Here is a 20452-nt window from a genome sequence, read left to right on the forward strand (position 1 = left end):
TGATTTAGGCAGAGCTGTCAGGAAACAAAGGTATTTTTAATGAATGAGCTGGGCCAATTACATTTTTAGATATCTTCATGACCTTGGTATAGGCAAAGATTTCTTAAACAGATTTTTAAAAGCACTAACCAACCATTAAAGAAAAATGAATCGAATTATATTAAGAATTTGGTGGCCGGGTACTGATGGCTCATGCCTGTAATCCTAGCTATTCAGGAGGCAGAGATCAGGAAGATTGCAGTTCAAAGCCAGTCTAGAAAAACAGTTCACAAGACCCCATTTCCAAAATAACCAGAGCAAAATGGACAGGAGGTGTGACTCCAGTGAGTACCTGTTTTGCAAGTGAGAAGCCCTGAACCAAACCCCAGTCCCACCACCCCCCCCACCAAAAAAAAAAAAAGAAAAGATTTGGGGGTCTGGGGATATAGCTCAGTTGTAGAGCACCTACTTGCCTAGTGTGATCAGGGCCCTGGGTTCAGTCCCCAACACTGAAGAAAAGCCACCAGTCAGTTAAAAAAGTAAAAATAAAAAGCAACAAAGAAGAAATGTATAATACCTAGTTCTAACAAAGGAATTGGATTTAGAATATATTAAGATAATAAGACATGAGTTCAAACTCCAGTACTGAAAAGAAAATAAGACAACATAATTTTTTAATATGGGCAAAAGACGTGGTCAGGCAATGCACAGATGTCTGTTATCTGAGTAGCTCAAAAAGAAAAATTAACTCATGGGAGAGCCTCCCTTCCTTTCCTTTTCCTTCCTCGTTCTACAGAAAAGAATTCTGTGTTCTTTCATGAATTCTTTTCTTATCTCCTCCAACAATTTTCACCACTTTAACTCAGAAGCGAAACACTGAGCAAAATATAAAGTAGTTCTGGGTCATTACTATTGCTTACACAAGCACTTAGCTCTAGGTTTTCCAAGAGAAGGACACACTTCACTTTTGTTAACTTCTCAAAGAAGTTAAATTTTAGGTCACTGTAAATCTGTTTTTCCACACACTTAGGCTGACAAAGCATTAAGCCAAATCCAAAATATAAAATATTTAATCTGTGGGGTTCCTGTGAAGAAAATGGGGCAGAAAAGTGTACCCTCAAAGTAATTTTAAAAATAAAGAGGGGTTGGTGATGCAGCTGTGTGGTACAGAGCTTTCCTAGCATGCACATGGCCCTGGATTTGATCTTCAGCACTAGAAAGACAAGAGAGGAAGAGAGGGAGGAGAAGAGTGACAGGGAGAAAGCATCAAGCTGCAGCATCTCTGTAGTAAGCAGTTCTGTATTTAACAGGGCAATCAAGTAGTTAAAATGAATGAGTTACATCCCAGTAAACATAAATACGTGAGCAATTATATAGGTATTATAACTATAATTACTTTTTACTATTTATGTGATTTAAAAAAGTAAATACATATCCAGTACCACTAAAATAAATAAATACAACTATCTATGTTGCTGGATACACAATCTAAAGATTTACTCTACAATTACTTTAAATGGATTAAACTCTCCTATCAAAAGGCAGATAGATACTGGCAGAATGGGTTAAAAAATGATCCAACTATATGCTGTACACAAGAGACTTTAGATTCAAAGGCACAAACAGGTTGAAAGTAACAAGTATGCAAACACATTCCATTCAAATGGTAACTGAATGTGTCATCTCTCTCTCTCCCTCTCTTTTTTTTTTTGAGTCAGGGTATTGCTATACTACCCAGGGCTGGTTTGGAACTCACTATCCTCCTGCTTCTGCCTCCTGAGCCCTGGGATTACAGGTATCCAACACCAGGCCCCCCAACTCTTCACTTTTACATAGTTCAAGTATGCTGCTTAAATTCTAGTATTTGAACTATGTTGTGCTTAGCACTGATGAGCTCTATATGCATTTAATACTGCACATTACTCCAAATCATCAACCCATTTCAGTTACAGAGCAAAATGCAATTCTTACCATGGACTTTTTCATATTCTTGTAGTATGGGTTCCATCCTATGCTTACCACCATCTTATGGACGTCTCCACTTCCGACACTGGCCCAACCATAATAAATGCCAGTGGAAACATCCGCTGGAAGACTGTCTACTACTTGTTCAGGAAAATTAGCTAAACAACAGGAATATTCAGAGTGTTACAAGTTTCATATTAAATACAGGCAAAAATCACATGCAAGACTAGTCTAAATGATCATACTCAAAAGATTTCTAGGACCTTGACATGATCATCAGTCTCATCCTCCCATTCTGGCTTGCACTTCTTTCTCCTCTTGATGTGGATAGGTTAGGAATACAGTACAAGTACAACTTCTCAAAAAAAAAAAAAAAACCACTATCTGAGAAGAAGAGAAAAACAGGTATAAAACAGATGGTATGAGGCCTGCTGGAGATCACTCACGCCTGTAGTGCCAGCCACTCAGGCTGAGTCAGGTGGACTGCTTGAGTCCAGGAGTTTGGAGCTGCATAGTCAACCCAACAAGAACACATCTGCTAATACTTTTAAAAACAATGAAAAACAAAACAAAACAAAATGATGGGTATTTTTAGAACTGCTCATTTCTAAACAGGTTCTGAAACACTTGAAAAAATTTTTTTCAAAATACACAAACTTAAACCCCAAACCTAAAAACTGATTTAATAGGTCAAGGGGCAGCCTTGGCATTATTGTTTTTCAGAAATATTTCAGTTTATTTAAGTTACTGAGTAGAGTATCATACTAAATTTGTAGCTAGTTCCAGAGAACGGACTTAACTATTGGTGTTTAATGAAAAAGAGCTTCTACATAGAATCCTAAGAGACTTCAAAGAAGGGGCAAAGCCCTAATATTAAGGAAATAAAACTCATGTTTCCGCTGGCAGAGTGGCTCAAACGGTAGATCTCCTAGCAAGCATGAGGCCCTGGGTTCAAACCCCAGTACCCCCCCTAAAAAAATTCATTTTCCAAACAGATTATACAAACATTGATTTATGCTCCATTTCCCTTTACGATATTCAGAAAGTGCAGATTTAACCAAAGGTAGCCATATCCTTTCTATATACAATGCACACAACAAAGCTGTCAGCCTATTACCCCTAAGTCCCAGTGTTCAGTTCACAAACCTTAAGTCACTGAACTGAGTAAGGATCAGAGGGTTAAAAGTAAAAAGGTTATTGCCACATTCCAGAGAGAGGGGAGGCAAGCCACACCTTAAGGTTAATAAATTAATCTCACAATAGCAAGTTTAACCGAAAACTTTTTTTTTTTTTTAATGGTAGTCAGTCTTAAAAACAGGGCCTCGTTTGCTAAGCAGGTGCTCTATCATTTGAGCCACTCTGCCAGCCTTAACCTAAAACTTTCCAAAAAGCTTTAACACATTTTATTTTTTTGGTTTTTTTTTAGTGGAAAATTAGGGATTATCTGACAATGCTGCTTCTTACTAATAAAGAATGATAAAGTCAAGTGAGGAGAAAACCTAAGGGCACTATCTGAAAGTGTCACTGCAGATATGTCCCTATGTTGTTGCATATGTGACCTGATGTGTTAAGGATGAATTAAGCAGTCAAGTCTTCCTATCTAAAACTAATGCTGACAAACCAAACATGAAAGTTGGCTCTCATCCAGCTACCTGCGTTATTACTTGGACACGATATAATGGCACATTTTGAGGGGTTGTTTTGGGGTACTGGGGACTGAACCCAAGGCGCAGGCCAGGCAGCTGCTCCAGCACTTAAGCCACACCCCGGTCCTTTTTTAAGTTTTTAAGAGCTGGCCTCCAACTCGCGATCCTCCAGCCTGTGCTTCCCAAGTAGCTGGGATTACAGGCTGGCCCCACCACACCCGGCTCCCTATCTACTCACACATTTTAAGAAAAGAACTTTCCAGCCCCCGTGACGTTTCCTGCAGACAGGACCGGGAACATCCCCATCCCGGCCCGCGCCACCCGCGCTCACCTGTGGGGATGCCGAGCTGCTTGGAGCCGCGGCCGAAGCCCCGCACCACCTGGCCCCGGCAGAAGTACGGCAGGCTCCGCATGACGCCGTCCTCTGGGGCCACGGGCGGCGGCCCGGTCCTCGCGTCCGCCGGAGCAGCCGTGGGAGTGGTGCCCGGAGTTCCCCCACCCCCGGCGACACCTGCAAGGGCTCTGCCCGCCGGGTAGGCGCGCCGCGGGGCGTCCCTCGCACTGCCCACCCAACGTAAGCGGCGGGAAGACTCAGGAGATGCTTCGAAGCCCCGGAACTAAGGGAACGGCAGCAGTAAGCACTGTGTAGTCGCGGAGGCGACGCGGCGGCCCTACAACGTAGGACGTCTCTTCTCGCAGCCGGCGGACGCAAACTTCTGCGGCCGAACGACGCGCGCATGCTCGGCTTCCGTAGCCCCGCCCCACCACAGCCCCGCCCCGTCGGCCGCGGCCACGCCCACGCCAGCCGAGGCCACGCCCTCATCCGGGGCCCGGGTTGGCTTTCGCCGGGTGAACTGTTGGGGTTTTTGGTGCAGGCTGCTGGTTAGTGAAGCCCGGTTCCCAAACTGCCCTTTTCATGCCTATCCTGACACCAAAGCGACGTTCTGGGTGGGTCAAACGCCGCGATTTCGGCTCAGATTTCCAGACCGGAAGCGGCCCTCCTCCTCGCAGACCCGGGGCGGAGGTCGCAGTGTGAGCTCCAGAGGGGGTGGGAGGAGGCCCTGGCTGTCACCTGCCACCCCGAGACTGTGGGACATGACCTCCCCTCTTTAGGGCACATCCTTGACAACTAGGTAAGCCCCTCCCCACCTTTTTTTTTATTTGGCAGTACTGGGGTTTGAACTCAGGGTCTCTCAGCTTGCTAAGAGGCGCTGTAACTACTTGGGCCTCTCACCAGCCCAAGCCTCTATCTCCATGCAAATAAAGGCCTTCTGACCTTAGAATTGTAAACTTCTCCCCGATGAGCTTAAGTATTGCTCACAAGATACACTTGGTGCAAGGCTGTGACAGGGTGCATTCGCTCAAGGAGAAATGTTTTAATTGTATTTTTCTCTGTAAATTTGCATGAAATTAAGCCCATATTTTGCAACCACTTTCCTTCTACCTTGCATGACTATAACTCTAACAATGCTTTTTGATATTAAAAATTATGTCATATATTGGTATGAAGGAGATTTTATTGGCATAGCTGTTTTATTTCCCTGACACTAATTTAGCACCTGATGCACAGCAAACACTCCATAAATACTTGTAGAAAGAGCAAATTAGAGTCAGGCATGGTACAAGGTCCCAGGGGAACTGAGGTGACTGAGTCAAAGTCCAGGCCCTCAGAGGCCTAGTCTAGTGGGAAGGCCCACGTGGCAAACCTGATTTCAGCACTACACCACAAGTCCTCTAGCAGAAGTTTTATAAAGTGCTTAGGAGGCTGTGGGTGAGTGCTCAGGCTCTGGAACTAAATAAGCCAGAGTTTGAATACAGACCTTGCTTCCTTGCATAGCTGGGTGACCTTGAGCAAAGTGCCCTGACTGAATCTCAGTGCCCTTATCAATAAAATGGGGAGTGCTAGAGGTAGAATGTCTTGCTTCGAAAGTACAAACAAGGCCATGAGTTCAACTCCAACTACCACCAAAAAAATAAATAAAATGGGAATATTAATAGTATCATGGGAACTAAGTGACACACTGTATGAAGACCTCTTAACAAATTGCCTGGATGAGCTTAAGACAGATGTGATGGCACACCTGTGATACCAGCACTCAGGAGGCCATGCTGGACTATATAGTGAGACCCTGTCTCAAAAAGAAGAGTGTATCCACTACTGGGCTGTTGCCAGCCTGATAAATCATCCCTGGGTGGTCTTTTTCTTTTCTCTTTTCTGGTTGCTTTTTTTTAGCCTTGCACTCCTCCTGCCTCTGCCTTTCAAGTGCTGGGATTACAGTAGTGTACCACCATGCCCAACTCATTCCTGGGTCTTATTCCACCAAGCCCCAGATTTCCAGGAGTTATGAGAAGGAAATGAGAAAATAACTAAATGAGTTAAGATTAATGAGGACAGGTGATTTTAAGAATTAACTGGGATAAATGCTAAGCACTTTTCACACTGTCTCATGTAATCCTCATATCAGCTTTGGAGAAAAGCATCAACCCCAATTTATGGAAAAAGGAAAAGGAAAATTAGAGTCTTCTAAAAGGGAGCAGTTAAGCTCCAGTTTTTTAAACTGCCACTGGCATGTCAATTCTTTAATTTTTTCTTTTTTGGCCAGGCAGGTGGCCTACCACTGAGCTACAAGCCCAGCCCACACCAGTCTTTTAAATTTATTTTATTTAGTGTGTATGTAGGGGTTTTTGTTTTGGGGACTTTTCTGGGGGGTGGAGCAGGTAGGACTGGGATTATGAATTCAGGGCTTCACACTTGCAAAGTGTGAACTCTACTGCTTGAGCTACACCCCAAGTACATTTTGCTGTTGTTATTTTGGGGATCGGGTCTCATGAACTGTCAAGCCTGGCCTCTAACCATGATCTTCCTAATCTCAACCTCCCAAGTAGAAAGGATTAGAGACTGAACCACTGGTTCATATTAATTCCTATGCATAGTTGCTATATGATAGAGTAAGACATGGAGGGAAAATTCTGACACTTTTCCACTGCTCCTTGGTAGTCTTTAATGGCTCCCCTCTCAAGAATAAAATGGCCCTCCAAGGGTCCTGAGGTCAGATAAGACTGGGTGCATTCAGGGTGGTACAACTGTAGACTGAAGACTCTCTCTTTAAAAACTCCCCTCCAGTACTTTATCTATTAGTCAAATCAGACCCCTTCTCCCTACTTCAGAGGCAAGAAATTTAAAAATGCTTACAATTTTGATGATAATTGTATAGGTTATATACAAGAACAAAATGGCAAACATGAAGCAATCCAGATGTCCTTCAGTAAGTGAATGGATAAACAACCCATGGTATATCCACACAATGCAGTATTATTCCATGCTAAAGAGAAGTAAGCTATCAAGTCAGAGAAGACACACATAAGCTACATACTGAATAAGTCCACTTGTCTGACATTCTGGAAAAAAGAGGACTATAAAGTCAATAAAAAGATTAGTGGTTGCCAGGGTTTGGGGGAGATGGAAGGTGCAAGCAGAAGGAAGAATAAGGGGGCTACAGAGGATTTGGGTGCAGTGATATTCTGTACTACTGTAATACTGGGTGACATTACATCAGTGTCAAACACATATAACTCTATGGCAGTAGCTACCAAACCTAATATGGCTCTTTAAAAACAAAACTATTATTATTCTTACTTATTTTTTTGATGGTACTTGGGTTTGAACTCACAGCTTCACTCTTACTAGGCAAGCACTCTACTTCTGTGCCATGCTCGCAGCCCAAAAACTATTAATTTTTTTAAATTTTTATTTTTTTATTACTCATATGTGCATACAATGCTTGGGTCATTTCTCCCCCCTGCCCCCACCCCTTAATTTTTTAAATGAATGTAGAAATTGCTGACTTTTAGTGAAATAGTTCAAGCCTCTTCTGATCCTGTATTCTCCACTGTCCCAACTGGATTCAAGTCGGTACCACTTACCTGTATAGTGGTTGCAGACTTCTATTTTCCCAGCCTGACATTGACCCCAGTTAATACCACTTTTTATTGTTTTTTTGAGACAAAGTCTTGTTATGAAGCCTAGGCTAGCCTCAAACCTAGGATCCTCCTGCTTTGGCCTCCTGAGTGCTAGGGTTACAGGTGTGTGCCACCACACCCAGCTCTAATCCTAATCACTTTTTCCTTGTGCAAAGACCTTTCAAAATGCCAGTCTTATCAAGACACAGCACAAGCCCCTCCCATGGTCCTAAGATCAGTCTAAACAAAACTGAGGTCCACCAGCCTTCCCCCTTCCCAGCCTGCCTCCACCCTCTACCCCCAGTCCTTAGAGACTTCCTCCACCTCACTCCTGGGCCTCCACACAAAACTGGCCTCATAGGGTGAGACTGCTTCAGAGACCAGAGAGCAAGAGAACCCTGAGAATCAGGGACACTGCTTTCCAAAGAGTTAGGACTGAAGCTGGAGCCTTGGGATGGGTGTAAATAAGCTATGACACACAAGAAGGAAGAAAAGGTGCATGCTGGGAGACTTGCTTTAGTCACATTTCCTAGATGTGCAAAACACAAACCAGGACAGTCCTATGGAGAGGTGATAGAGGTTAGTAGTAAATAAGAGGGGGACCCTGATGGTATTAAACTTCTTTCTGTTCTCCTCTCCTCTCTCCTTTTTTTTCCCTTTCTTTCTGAGATGGAGTCTCACTCCAGGCCAGCCTGGGTTCAAGGAATCCTGCCTTAGCCCTTCAGCCTCCAAGTAGCTGGGACTATAGGTGGATGTCACCATAAGACATCTGGCATATTACCATTTCTTTAGGCATATTAATTAACCCTTCTGTGCCCTATTTTCTTGTACGTGAAATAACAGTAATAACAATGGTACCTCATAAGGCATCAGCAGGTAAAACAACTATACCACTGTTTCACGTGTAGCAAAACCTCTGGAGTAGTGCCTTTTTTTTGGTGCTATTGCTGCAGGAGGACTCAGACAGAGACTGAGAGGGCACCAAAGCTTTCGGGAAGCAACTTTATTAAGCAAGCTGGCAGAGACTCAGAGGACTCATGTCCAAAGGCTGACACCCCAAAACAAAGGGGGCTTTCCTTATGTACATTTAGAGCAGGTTACAGAAATGGGGGGGGGCTACAGCTTGTCCCATACATAATCATATGTTATTTCATTGGCTGCTCTAACTCTGGGGCGAGGTGACCCTTCTCTAGTCTCCAGGTAACATTCCCCAACTCCAGTTTTTCTTTGCTCCACTGTCACTCATTATCTCCCTTCCCCCTCCCTGCCTTCCTGCCCCATTCCCCCATATGATGCTTGAACCCACTTATGGTCAAAGAGCATCATCTTGATAAAGACCACCATACCAGGGGGATTAGGCAGGGTAATATTAGCCACATTCCTAAAACAAGGAACATTGTCCCTATTGAGGTATTGAACCCACCTAGGGTTGAGAACTAGCCCCCGAATAGGTCATTGGGACTTCATCTCTTTCAGGTCTGCACAGGGACATGGGCAAGCTGTTTTGTTGGTAATCTCTTTAATTACCTTTTTTTTTTAAATCATCAATTTGTAGACAGCAGTTACTTAGATTGAGATTATTTTAGGTTATTATAATCTTAGGGAAGTTAGCTAGCAGGTGAGGTTGGGGCTCCGTGTGACACTGAGTCTCCTGAGGAGCATCCTTGTAAAACTTTTGTCCCAAGCAGATCAAGTCCCCTGCCGGGGTGGAGAATTGGCCTTTTGGACGGGAGATACAGTAATTTCCAATAATGGAGGTTTTTAGGAGCCAAACGCTCTCCTTGTGGCCAGGGAGAATGGTTTCATTAAAGCACGGTTGTGGGTTTAGCTCTTTTGCCTCCCATGGTCAGTGGTCTCCCATATTTATTCCTTTATTTCTCCAAAAACATAACACAAGGTTACATTCAGAGTTTGTGTTATGGGACTCAGCTAGTGGGAGGAACAGGTTTTTGGTTGTAACAGATGGGAAACTCACTTTGTATGTCCTTGTAAAAGGAGTGAAAGACCTGGTATAAGGAACTCTCATGAGTGATCATGATGAGTTGAAAAATGCAGCAAAGTACCAGGGTCTGTTTATTTTTAAGATTAAAATGTTAAACTTTTTTCCAACTTTCCAGCCTCTTTCTTTGAGGTTGAAAATAGTGAAATTTACAGGGTTACAGGTACCAACAGTGCAGTCGGGGGTTGCTTATCCTTTTTGTAAAAGAGTGGCAATTCCAGGTGAGGTATGGACCTCCCCTTTAAGCCAAGTTGCTCACCTTTTATAACCCCAGTAAGGGCAGTGAAGTTGTTTATGGTATGCACAACTGGATATCCCACTGTCATCTTCTGGGCACATATACTTGTCATTTAACCTATAGGTCCTTTCCCAGGCTAGCCCTCCACAGTTGCCCCAAGGCCTGGTGTTTTTAGCTATTGTGGCACACACATCAAAGTATATGGACACAGGTTTGTTGCGGTCATTAACCTGGGTGTGGTTAACTAGCTTCCCTGTGCTGATGAAGCTTCGGACCTATAGCCATTGCTCTCGAGGGTGATAGATGGGGTTAAAACAGGTAGACTGACCATCATGAGAGTACACTGAGTAGGTGGTATGGCCATGGGTGCATGACCCAGCAATGGTGCCTGCACAAGAAGAGTAAGTATGGAAAACCAGAGTTTTGGTAACAGCACTCCCTGCTTGGGTATTGCTCATACATGAGTCACAGTCTGAAGCCTGGGGGTTCCCAGGTAGAGAGCTGACCAAGATTAATGAGAAGAATACACTGAACGGACTCATCCTCAAAGGTGAGATGGGCGACTCCTCAAACTTCCACCATGCTTCTGGAGTGACTAGAACAGGGCTGACATCTCATTGTCCATGGTATCCTGGGAAGCAGGGTCCCATTGGGGAAGGACTCTGGTGTTTTGAAGGGTGATCTAGTATGGTGAAGCTGGATCAGGGTTACACTCCTATTTGAAGGAAGTTTGGTTCACTCACCTGTGGTGGATCCAGGGAATGCTCTCTGCTATTTTAACTGAAGTGGGGTTGGACAAAACAACAAAAGGGCCCCTCCAGTGGGGTTTTGGTGGTTGAACATTCCATTTCTTTTCCCAAACAGCATCTCCTGGTTTATAAGGGTGAGTGGGAGTTGTCAGGCTAATGGGGAGTCTCTTTTACCTAGTCATTGATTTTTGAGAGAGTCAACCCAAGGGCCTGTGTCTGTTGTCTTAGGGTGAGGTCACCCATTTTCTTAAGGTCCTCTAGCAGGCCCTTGACTAAAGGGGGTGGATATCCAAAAAGAATTTTAAAAGGGGAGAGACCCATCAGGAGCTAGACCTAATCCTGAGCAAGGCTATGGGCAGTAACTGACCCCATAGTAGGTGCATCTCCTGGCATAGTTTTTCCAATTGTAATTTTAGAGTCCTGTTTTTCATTCTACTTTCCCTGAACTCTGGGGGAGGTACACCATGTGTAACCTTTAACAATGCTGGGCCAAGGTGGTCTCAAGAGCTGTTTGCCCTGAGTGAGTTCCTTCATGGAACTGCTTGACAAATGAGGGAGCCAGTGACTCAGGTATGGCAATGCAGCCATGAGTAAACTTCCATCATCTGTCTGGTAGAAAATTTCTTCCTTCAGTCTCAAACCACACCTGTTCTTGTGATTTAGATAAGAGGCACATGCCAGTGAGGCCAAGGTTTGTCCTCCTGTGAGGGCTGCTCACTTGCCTTCCCTGTCAGCCTTTTGATTTCCCCAGACAGCTATTGTCTCTCCCTCCTGGTGCCCTCAGCAATGTGTGATTGCTACTCGCTTAGGGCCCATACAGCTTTTAGTACTTTTAGAATTTTTGTCCATTTTTAACACTATTTCCTCCCAAGTTAATGAGCCCCCTTCTTTATATAGGGCTTCATGGACTTGAATGGTAGTGAAGGTGTATTTAGAGTCTCTATATCTGGCATAATGTGTGCTGTTCTAGACAAAGCTGTTGCCATCTGTGAAATACTCAATGTCCAGATAACTAATGGGCTTGTCAATCAAGTCTTGCCAGCTGGAGAAAACCTCATCCATAATCTCTAAACAATCATGCTCCAGTGGGCCTGAATCAACCCATAACAGGGTGGCTGGGTTTAGAGTCTCAACAACCTCTATTTGAACATGCTGGTTTTTACATAACATGCTTTGATATTTGACCATTTGGGAGTTTGTTAACCAATAATTTTCTTTATATTTCATAAGAGTCAAAAGAGAGTGGATAAGACTGTGAGTTCTTATCCTAAAGTAAGTTTGTCTGCTTCAGCCACCAAAATGGCAATGGCTGCCAGGGTGCTCAGGCAGGACAGCCAACTTCAGGAAATTGTATCAAGTTGCTTTGATAAATAGGCCACCTGGCAGTGCCAGGAACCTAGCAGCTGCTACAGCTGTCCCTAGTCTTTCATGTACATATAGGAAGAAGGGCTTTATCACACTCGGCAAGCCCAGAGCAGGGGCATTTGTGAGTGTCCTCTTAATTTTTTTTATTGGCCTTTTCTTGTTCCTCTCCCTATACCATGGTTTCCATGTGCCCCACTTTGTGGCTTTATAAAGGGGTTTTGCCAAGAGAGAGTAACTGGGGCTCTAGATCCAGTAGAAACATGCAGCTCCTAGAAATTCTCTAATCTGTACAGTGGCACATAAGGGGGCAGGGTCTCCTCATGGTCCCCTCTAATACGGGTTTCTCTGGCTTTTTACATTTTTCCCTGTACTTGGAAGCTGTGACCACCCTGGCTACCATGACCCTTCATGCTTTCTCTAGGTGGGGCTTTAGCCATGTGGGCTGACTGAGGACTGCATCCAGCCAGCAGTCAATATAAGGAATCACCTGGGTATTTCAGGATCCCCTACCACCACTTTTAAAACCCTGTTGACTATGGCCTTATCTAATGACCCCTCCAAGGGCCATCCTACACCAAAAGCAGACCAGTATATTTCACAGAAGGTCCCAAACTTGCCAGGAGTCAGCTTGACCCCATAGTATCCATTAAATCCCCTCTTAACATTCTAGGGGGGTGTTCTTACTCTGACCTCCTCCCATTCCTCCCGTTTGCCAGACACCTAGACAGAGACAAAGACAGAAGGGATGAGGGCTACAGAGAGGAGATAAGGGGTCCTCCTCTCCATAACATCTCTTACTTCGAAGATTTAGGCATCTCTTGGCCGTAGTGAGTCCATATAACTCCCAGACCAGAGGCCCTGTTAGGGCTTACCCTAGACCATGTGAGTTTGCCAGGGACCCATGGATCAGGACTCCACACTCACTTCATAACCAGGCTGTCTCAGGCTCTCACTTTCACACAGTCTCACACAGCACAGTACTTCTGCCCTGCTCTCTGAACCTGAAAGACATGGTTTCACCCCAAAAAAGGTGGTTACAAAAGTGCCTTTTGAGAGTTTATCAGACTCCCCTTCTGCCTCCTGAGGGAGGCCTGAATTTGAACCTGGGTTCTTACCAGTCTGATGAGTGGGCCTCCCAGGTTGGTTCCTGAGCCTTTCCAGATTCCTTTGTGCAACTGGAACTCACCTCAGCTCGCTGGGAGAGAAGTTCCTTCCCCCAGATCTGGTGGTTCCTGGCAGGGGCAGCCCTCCTGGTGGGCTGGGGACACAGCCCGTGACAAAGGCTGTGTGAAAACACCACCCTCTAAATCCCAGGCAGGCCCCCAGAAATGTTGCAGGAAGGCTCAGACAGAAACTGAGAAGGCACCAAAGCTTTTGGGAACCAAGTTTATTAAGTAAGTCAGCAGCAACTCAGTGCACTCGAGTCCAAAGGCTGAGCCCCGAGAACAAAGGGAACTTTCTGTATGTATCATTTAGAGCAGGTTACAGAAATGGGGGTGGGGGGGTACAGCTTGTTCCATAAATAATCACATGTTATTTCTGGGGCAAGGTGACCCTTCTCTGGTCTCCAGGTAACATTTCCCAACTCTGGTTTTTCTTTGTTTCACTGTAGCACTCATTATCTCCCTTCCCCCTCCCTGTCTTCCTGCCACACTATTGGAGTTTGAACTCGGGTCCTCACACTTGCATGCTTGCTAGGCAGGGGCTCTAGTACTTGAACCACTCTGTTAGCCTTTTCTTTCAAAGATAGGGTCTTGCTACGTAGTGCAGGCCAGCCTCAAACTCTTGATCCTCCTGCCTTTGTCTCCTGAGTGCTGAGATTACAAACATGAGCCACCATGCTCAACCCTAGAATAGCTATTATGAGTACCTGCTGATCTGTTGTAAAGAGAATTTATAACCAGACTACAGTACAAATGAACTAGCTGAGGTGCAAATGTGTTCAGAGTTCCACCTTTGAAAACATGAGGGCTGGTAGAGTGGCTCAAGTTGTAGAGCTCCTGCTTAGCAAGCCCTGAGTTCAAACACACACACACACACACACAAAACCTCACAGGAAGCCCCAATAACAAATAATATTTTATTGCAACAGGGCATATTTTATGTATATATATATTTATTTATTTATGTATACATACATGGGAGAATCTCTGGGAATGACTTAGACCTCCATTTTATATAAATTTCCAATAGAGAACATTAAAATTTTAGAGAAAGGACGAGACAAAAGGAAAAGGACTTTGTGTCTCCAGGATGGAAAGCCATGGGCAGACAAACAAAAGGCGTGGTAGCAAAGCCTGTCAGTGCTGCGTCCTCTGCAGCTGAGTCCAGGTGGTGACAGTGATCAACCTTTGTACTTCCTGGAGAGGGGGCCAGGGCATCTTTGTCTTTGTAAATCATGTCCTGGGCTAGTGGAGTGGCTCAAGTGGTAGAGTGCCTGCCTAGCAAGTATGAGGCATTGAGTTCAAATCCCAGTACCACTAAAAAAACCCCAAAACAAAAGCTTAATCATGTCCTGCTTCTTGGCACATGAAAGGGCAGAGCCAGCTTGCTTGCTTTCATCTGCTTCTTCCCACTTGCCCTCAGCTCAAAACAATATTTGTTGTTGTTGTTGTTGTTGCTTGGTTTTGGTTTAAGATTTGAACTCAAGGTTTCGTGCTTGGGAGGCAGGCACGCTACTGCTTGAGCCACACTTCCAGCAAGCTCAAATCATTTTTATGTCAAAGAGGATTTTTGGGATGACCTATTCTGATTTCCTTCAACAGTCTCTTCTACATCCACGCTTAGTTCATATCACTCTATGCATTGTTTTAACCTACTAAGCTCAGGAAATGCATATTTTTAAGTAGTGTTGTGAAAACGTCGTTAATAAAATACATGTTAATGAAATTTGATTATTTTTGGATCCTCTTGGAGCACATTAATGTGATCTGACACTATCATTTTGTAGAAAAGGAAACTGAGACTGACAGTTGGGACTTGCTAGACCCAAAAAGGTAGGGAGAAGCTGTAAGTAGTAAGGAACCATGGAGGTCTTTTACAGTGAACTCAGTTCACCTTTTCTGGGGGGGTTAACTGAGGTCAGGTCACCTAGATCCACCTGTGTCCTAACTGCTTATTTAGCTGATTGGTGTGTGTGTGTGTGTGTGTGTGTGTGTGTGTGTGTGTGTGTGTGTGTGTGTGTGTGTGTGTGTTGTGTTGTGTTGTGTTGTGGTTTTTTAAGAGAGGATCTCCTTGTGTACCCTACTGGCCTGGAACTAACAATCCTCCTAACTCCACCTCCTAACTGCTCCAATTATAGGAGTGTACCACCACACCCTGCTCTATTATTAAGTAAATACACCTCACAAGTGGAAATGGAGGGTTGACAATAACACTGATTTAAAATTTTTATACCTGTATGCAATGTAAAACAAATCTTAATTACCTTCTACTCACATAAAATAATAGTAATCTCTGGGTCAGGCGCAGTGTCTCATGACTATAATCCCAGTGACTCAGGAGGAGAGATCAGGAGGATCATGAGTTGAGGCTACCCTGGGCAAGACCCCATCTTAACCAACACAGCTAATAGCAGAATAACCAGCCTGTCAACATATACAATCTTGAGAAATAAGTCATTCTTGTCTTATTCTTGAATTTTGGTAGTGTTTGTTACAGAAAAGTATAAATATACATAAAAATATAAAAAGCCAGGTGTGATGGTATACATCTGTAATTCCAGCTACATAGGAGGCATAGGTAGGAGGATCACCATCTAAGGCCAGCCCCAGGCAAAAACACAAGATCCTATCTAAAAAATGACTAAAGCAAAAAAGGTCTGGGGGGTGTGGCTCCAGTGATAGCAGCGCCTGCCTAGCAAGCATGAGGCTCTGAGGTCAAACCCCAGACTGCCAAAATATAATCATGGTCACTGTCTCTGGAGCACCAGATCTAAGGTCAGGCCAGGCCTGGAACCAACATCTGACTTAAAGTCAGATTTTTTAAATGCTTTCACTTATTCGTTGTGCTTCTTCAGTAGGGCACACCTAATCAAGGTGGGGGGGGGGGTTCCCAGTGCTGTTTCTATCTATACTCCACAGATATTTCAGTATACCTTATTCTTTGTGGGAGTTTTTGCCTTTTATTTTTGTTGTTCTTATTGCTTTATGCAATTATTCCTTGTTTAATGGGTAGAAAACAAAAATACAATGTTGAATTTACACCACCATACACCAAAAAACCTACAAGAATTCTATTCCTCACACATCCACAAGGTGGCATACTGTCACTATTTTGTTTTTAACTTCATTGCCATTGAAAATTAGAAAGGCAAACAGAAAAAGAGAATTAGAGTGCCTCCATTAGGACTGTGCTGGACGTGGGGGAATTCTGTAACTGGACAGGCCAGTTTGCTCACTTGGTTTTTGGTGATAAGATAGAATGAGGCAACAGAGAAGTTAGAAAAAAGAAATATTTAAAAAGACCAGATCAGATCGAGGAATTAAGACAACCAGGAAGTAAAGCTGAAACCCACTGAGAAGAGCAAGCATTCTTCCCATCTTTAGATGTTAAGTCGGCTACAATCTCCTTGACTGAGTGGGAGACCCAGGCATGCTGGGGATGCCCCAAATGTTACACCCTCTATCTCTCTGTTTTGAGCAATACAAGACCCATCTTAGATCTGTTCTCTCCACATTTGGGTAACAGAGACCACACTAAACCCTTTGTCTCCATGCCTAGGAACTTAACAAAATGGTTAGGTATTGGTAGGTGACAGGACCAGACATCTAGTTAAGGAATTTCCATGGCTCAGAGGCATAAGGACTGCCATTCTGAGCTGCTCTGCTCCCACTCCTACATGTTAAGCAGAAGGTGCTTCTCTTTCCCTTTCCTGTTTCTCCTCCCTTTAGCCAGTTTTGCTAAGTAACTGCTAACCTTCCACTTGTGAGTCTCCTTTCTTGTGTGTGAAACCCTTGAAATGCTTTTCATCATGGACTTAAAGCTTCTTGTGATTTGCATGGGAAGATTTTTTTCCCCTTTCTCTCTCTCTTTTTTATTTTTTAAATTTTTTTGTGGTTCTGGGGTTTCAACTCACAGCCTTCACCTTGAGTCATTTCACCAGCCCTTTTTTGTGATGGGTATTTTCGAGATAGGGTCTGGCAAATTATTTGCCCAGGGCTAGCTTTGAACTTCAATCATCCTGATCTCTGGTGTGTGCCTGGCTCCCCTTCTCTCTTATTGAGGGTGTTACTCATTCCTTTCCTTTCCCAGGTAATAGTGAAGCACAACCATTGCACTGTATCTCCATCTTCAACCTCACAAGTATTTGACAAATAGAATGTGCTAATTTGGGAAGCTAATGCTTTTTGGTGCTTCTTTTGAATAAGTCACTAAAGAAAAATAAGACAGAGGAGAGCAGAACCTAGAATTACACACAAAAGAATTCACACTTTGTCATTAAAAAAAATTATGATACTGGCAGGCAGAGAGAAGACACATTTTGACACGTGGGGACTTTGTGAGTTCCCTGAATTCCCAAAGCTCAGTAAGTTCTGTTGTCTGCATAGAAGAGACTTGCAGGGGCAAATCCAAGAATGAAAATGAAGAAGCCACCTGAGACAGCCTTGAGGTAAGCCTTGGTCCTGAAACCAGTGACCCCAGCACCCAGGCATCTATCATCCCCAGCAAGGAGACTGTCCCCAGCGAGAGCACACTGGCCCTCCTGGGCCCACCGTCTCAGTCCAGCAGTCCATGGGGACAGTTTGGAGACAATATGGAACCCTCCAACCCCTTCACAGACCTCGGCATTGGCGATACTTAGTTCCCCCAATAGAGACTGAGCAGTCATGGTGAATGTGCATCCCCTCAACCTCTGCCCTGGTCACCCCTAGGACCAAGAGATAGATCCCATTCTGCATCTCTCTTGGGTGGTTCCTCACTAGGCCCTAGCCAGCCCACGGAAGACCCAGGGAGCAGTCCCATCTGCTTGCATGGTGGCCCCTGCATTTGACATGCCTCTGGAGAGAGTGACCAGCACGTCCCTGAAAGAGCCAGGAAAACCCCCCCACCCCACCCTGAAAGCTTTCTGGTAGCCCCACATGGTCCTCAGGCTCCTCAAATACAAGTCAACTGGGGAATGCATATTTGCAGCTATTAGAGTGAGTGTAGTCCCATTGTGCCCCCACCAACCGCACTCCAGTGTGCCTACAATCAAAGTTTTCTTCTTAAAAAATGAATAAACATAAACAATGTTACATGTTTTTAGCTGGGCTCCGGTGGCACATACCTATAATCCTAGCTACTCAGGAGGCAGAAATCAGGAGAGTCATGGTTTCAGGTCAGTCCAGGCAAATAGTTCACAAGACCCTATCTCAAAAAAACCTGTCACAGAAAAGGGCTAGAGGAGTGGCTCAAGTGGTAGAGCGCCTGGCTAGTAAGCAAAAGGCCCTGAGTTCAAATCCCTGTACCCCCCACCAAAAGAAAAAATCAATTTGTATAGCAAAACCAGATTTGAATTAAGAAAGGAATGAAAGCCAAGCTCTTTGTCCAAGCTATTTGGGAGGCTGAGATCGGGAGGATCAAGACTCAAGGCAGCCCTGGTAAATAGTTCATGAAGATCCAGGTGAAGCTCACAGAGTAGATTTTGGCCAAATCTGGAGTTGCAAGGCTATAAATGGGCACGGTGCCCAGTGCAGATCAGTGGCTTCCATGTAAGGCTGGACAAAAGATGTAACAAGTAAATTCTCTTTTATGTCAAAAAAAGAAGAGCTGATGGAGTGACTCAAGCAGTAGAGTGCCTGGGTAGCAAGCATGAGGCCCTGAGTTCAAACTCCAGTACTGTCAAAGAAAAAGGAAGAAGAAAAGAAATAAAAAGCAAAAGCAAAAGCAATAGCAACTAAGAGATAGCATAGATAAATGGGACCTCATAAAACTAAAAAGCTTCTGTTCATCAAAAGAAATGGTCTCTAAACTGAAGAGAACACCCACAGAGTGGGAGAAAATATTTGCCAACTATACATCAGACAAAGGACTGATAACCAGAATATACAGGGAACTTAAAAAACTAAATTCTCCCAAAACTAATGAACCAATAAAGAAATGGGCACGTGAACTAAACAGAACTTTCTCAAAAGAAGAAATTCAAATGGCCAGAAAACACATGAAAAAATGCTCACCATCTCTAGCAATAAAGGAAATGCAAATTAAAACCACGCTAAGATTCCACCTCACCCCTGTTAGAATAGCCATCATCAGCAACACCACCAACAACAGGTGTTGGCGAGGATGCGGGGAAAAAGGAACCCTCTTACACTGTTGGTGGGAATGTAGACTAGTACAACCACTCTGGAAAAAAATTTGGAGGCTACTTAAAAAGCTGGACATCGATCTACCATTTGATCCAGCAATACCACTCTTGGGGATATACCCAAAAGACTGTTACTCCAGAGGCACCTGCACATCCATGTTTATTGCGGCACTATTCACAATAGCCAAGTTATGGAAACAGCCAAGATGCCCCAGCACTGACGGATGGATTAAGAAAATGTGGTATCTATACACAATGGAATTTTATGCAGCCACGAAGAAGAACGAAATGTTATCATTCGCTGGTAAATGGATGGAATTGGAGAACATCATTCTGAGTGAGGTTAGCCTGGCTCAAAAAACCAAAAATCGTATGTTCTCCCTCATATGTGGACATTAGATCAAGGGCAAACACAACAAGGGGATTGGACTTTCAGCACATGATAAAAGCAAGAGCACACAAGGGAGGGGTGAGGATAGGTAAGACACCTAAAAAACTAGCTAGCATTTGTTGCCCTTAACGCAGAGAAACTAAAGCAGATACCTTAAAAGCAACTGAGGCCAATAGGAAAAGGGGAACAGGTACTAGAGAAAAGGTTAGATCAAAAAGAATTAAGCTAGAAGGTAACACCCACGCACAGGAAATCAATGTGAGTCAATGCCCTGTATAGCTATCCTTATCTCAACCAGCAAAAACCCTTGTTCCTTCCTATTATTGCTTATACTCTCTCTACAACAAAATTAGAAATAAGGGCAAAATAGTTTCTGCTGGGTATTGAGGCGGGGGGAGAGGGAGGGGGCGGAGTGGGTGGTAAGGGAGGGGGTGGGGGCAGGGGGGAGAAATGAACCAAGCCTTGTATGCACATATGAATAATAAAAGAAAAATGAAAAAAAAAAAAAAGAAAAAGCAGCAGCTGAACTGCTGAACATGTAAAATAAAGTCCCTTCCACAGAGCACTGAGTACTACACAACTGGAGGATAAATGCTAAATCTTCTTTTGTGCCCTATTCAAAATGAAAACGTCAAAAGATGCATATTGACATTAAAACAAAGATGATTCATTTACCCCACTTCAGAAAACAGTACAAATGACATCAGCCAACCCACAACTAAAATCAACAGTGAAATGTACTTATGTAGTTTGTCTAGACCTTTTTTTTTTTTTGGTAGGACTGGGTTTTGAACTCAGGGCTTTGTGCTTTCTTTCTTAGAACTTTACAGTAACTGACCTACCACAAAAATTCACATGAAAAACATCACCCA

General features: G+C 43.9%; 1 protein-coding gene across 3 annotated transcripts in view; it reads right to left on the bottom strand.

The window, feature by feature from the left end:
* The window catches only part of Rfk (riboflavin kinase), a 101646-nt gene extending 97305 nt beyond the window's left edge, over nucleotides 1-4341 (bottom strand). For 2 of the 3 annotated variants that reach the window (XM_074052080.1, XM_074052081.1), the window contains exons 1-2: nucleotides 3922-4341; nucleotides 1951-2102 (exon numbers count right to left, since the gene is read on the bottom strand). In XM_074052080.1, the coding sequence (XP_073908181.1) occupies nucleotides 1951-2102; nucleotides 3922-4003 (234 nt within the window). In that variant the 5' untranslated portion in view covers nucleotides 4004-4341. The remainder of the gene's footprint in view (nucleotides 1-1950; nucleotides 2103-3921) is intronic. The other variant, XM_020174639.2, reaches the window with a different exon arrangement.
* Nucleotides 4342-20452: the final 16111 nt, after the last annotated feature.

The sequence above is a fragment of the Castor canadensis genome, chromosome 13 (assembly GCF_047511655.1).
Source record: "Castor canadensis chromosome 13, mCasCan1.hap1v2, whole genome shotgun sequence".
In the NCBI taxonomy this organism is placed as follows: Eukaryota; Metazoa; Chordata; class Mammalia; order Rodentia; family Castoridae; genus Castor; species Castor canadensis.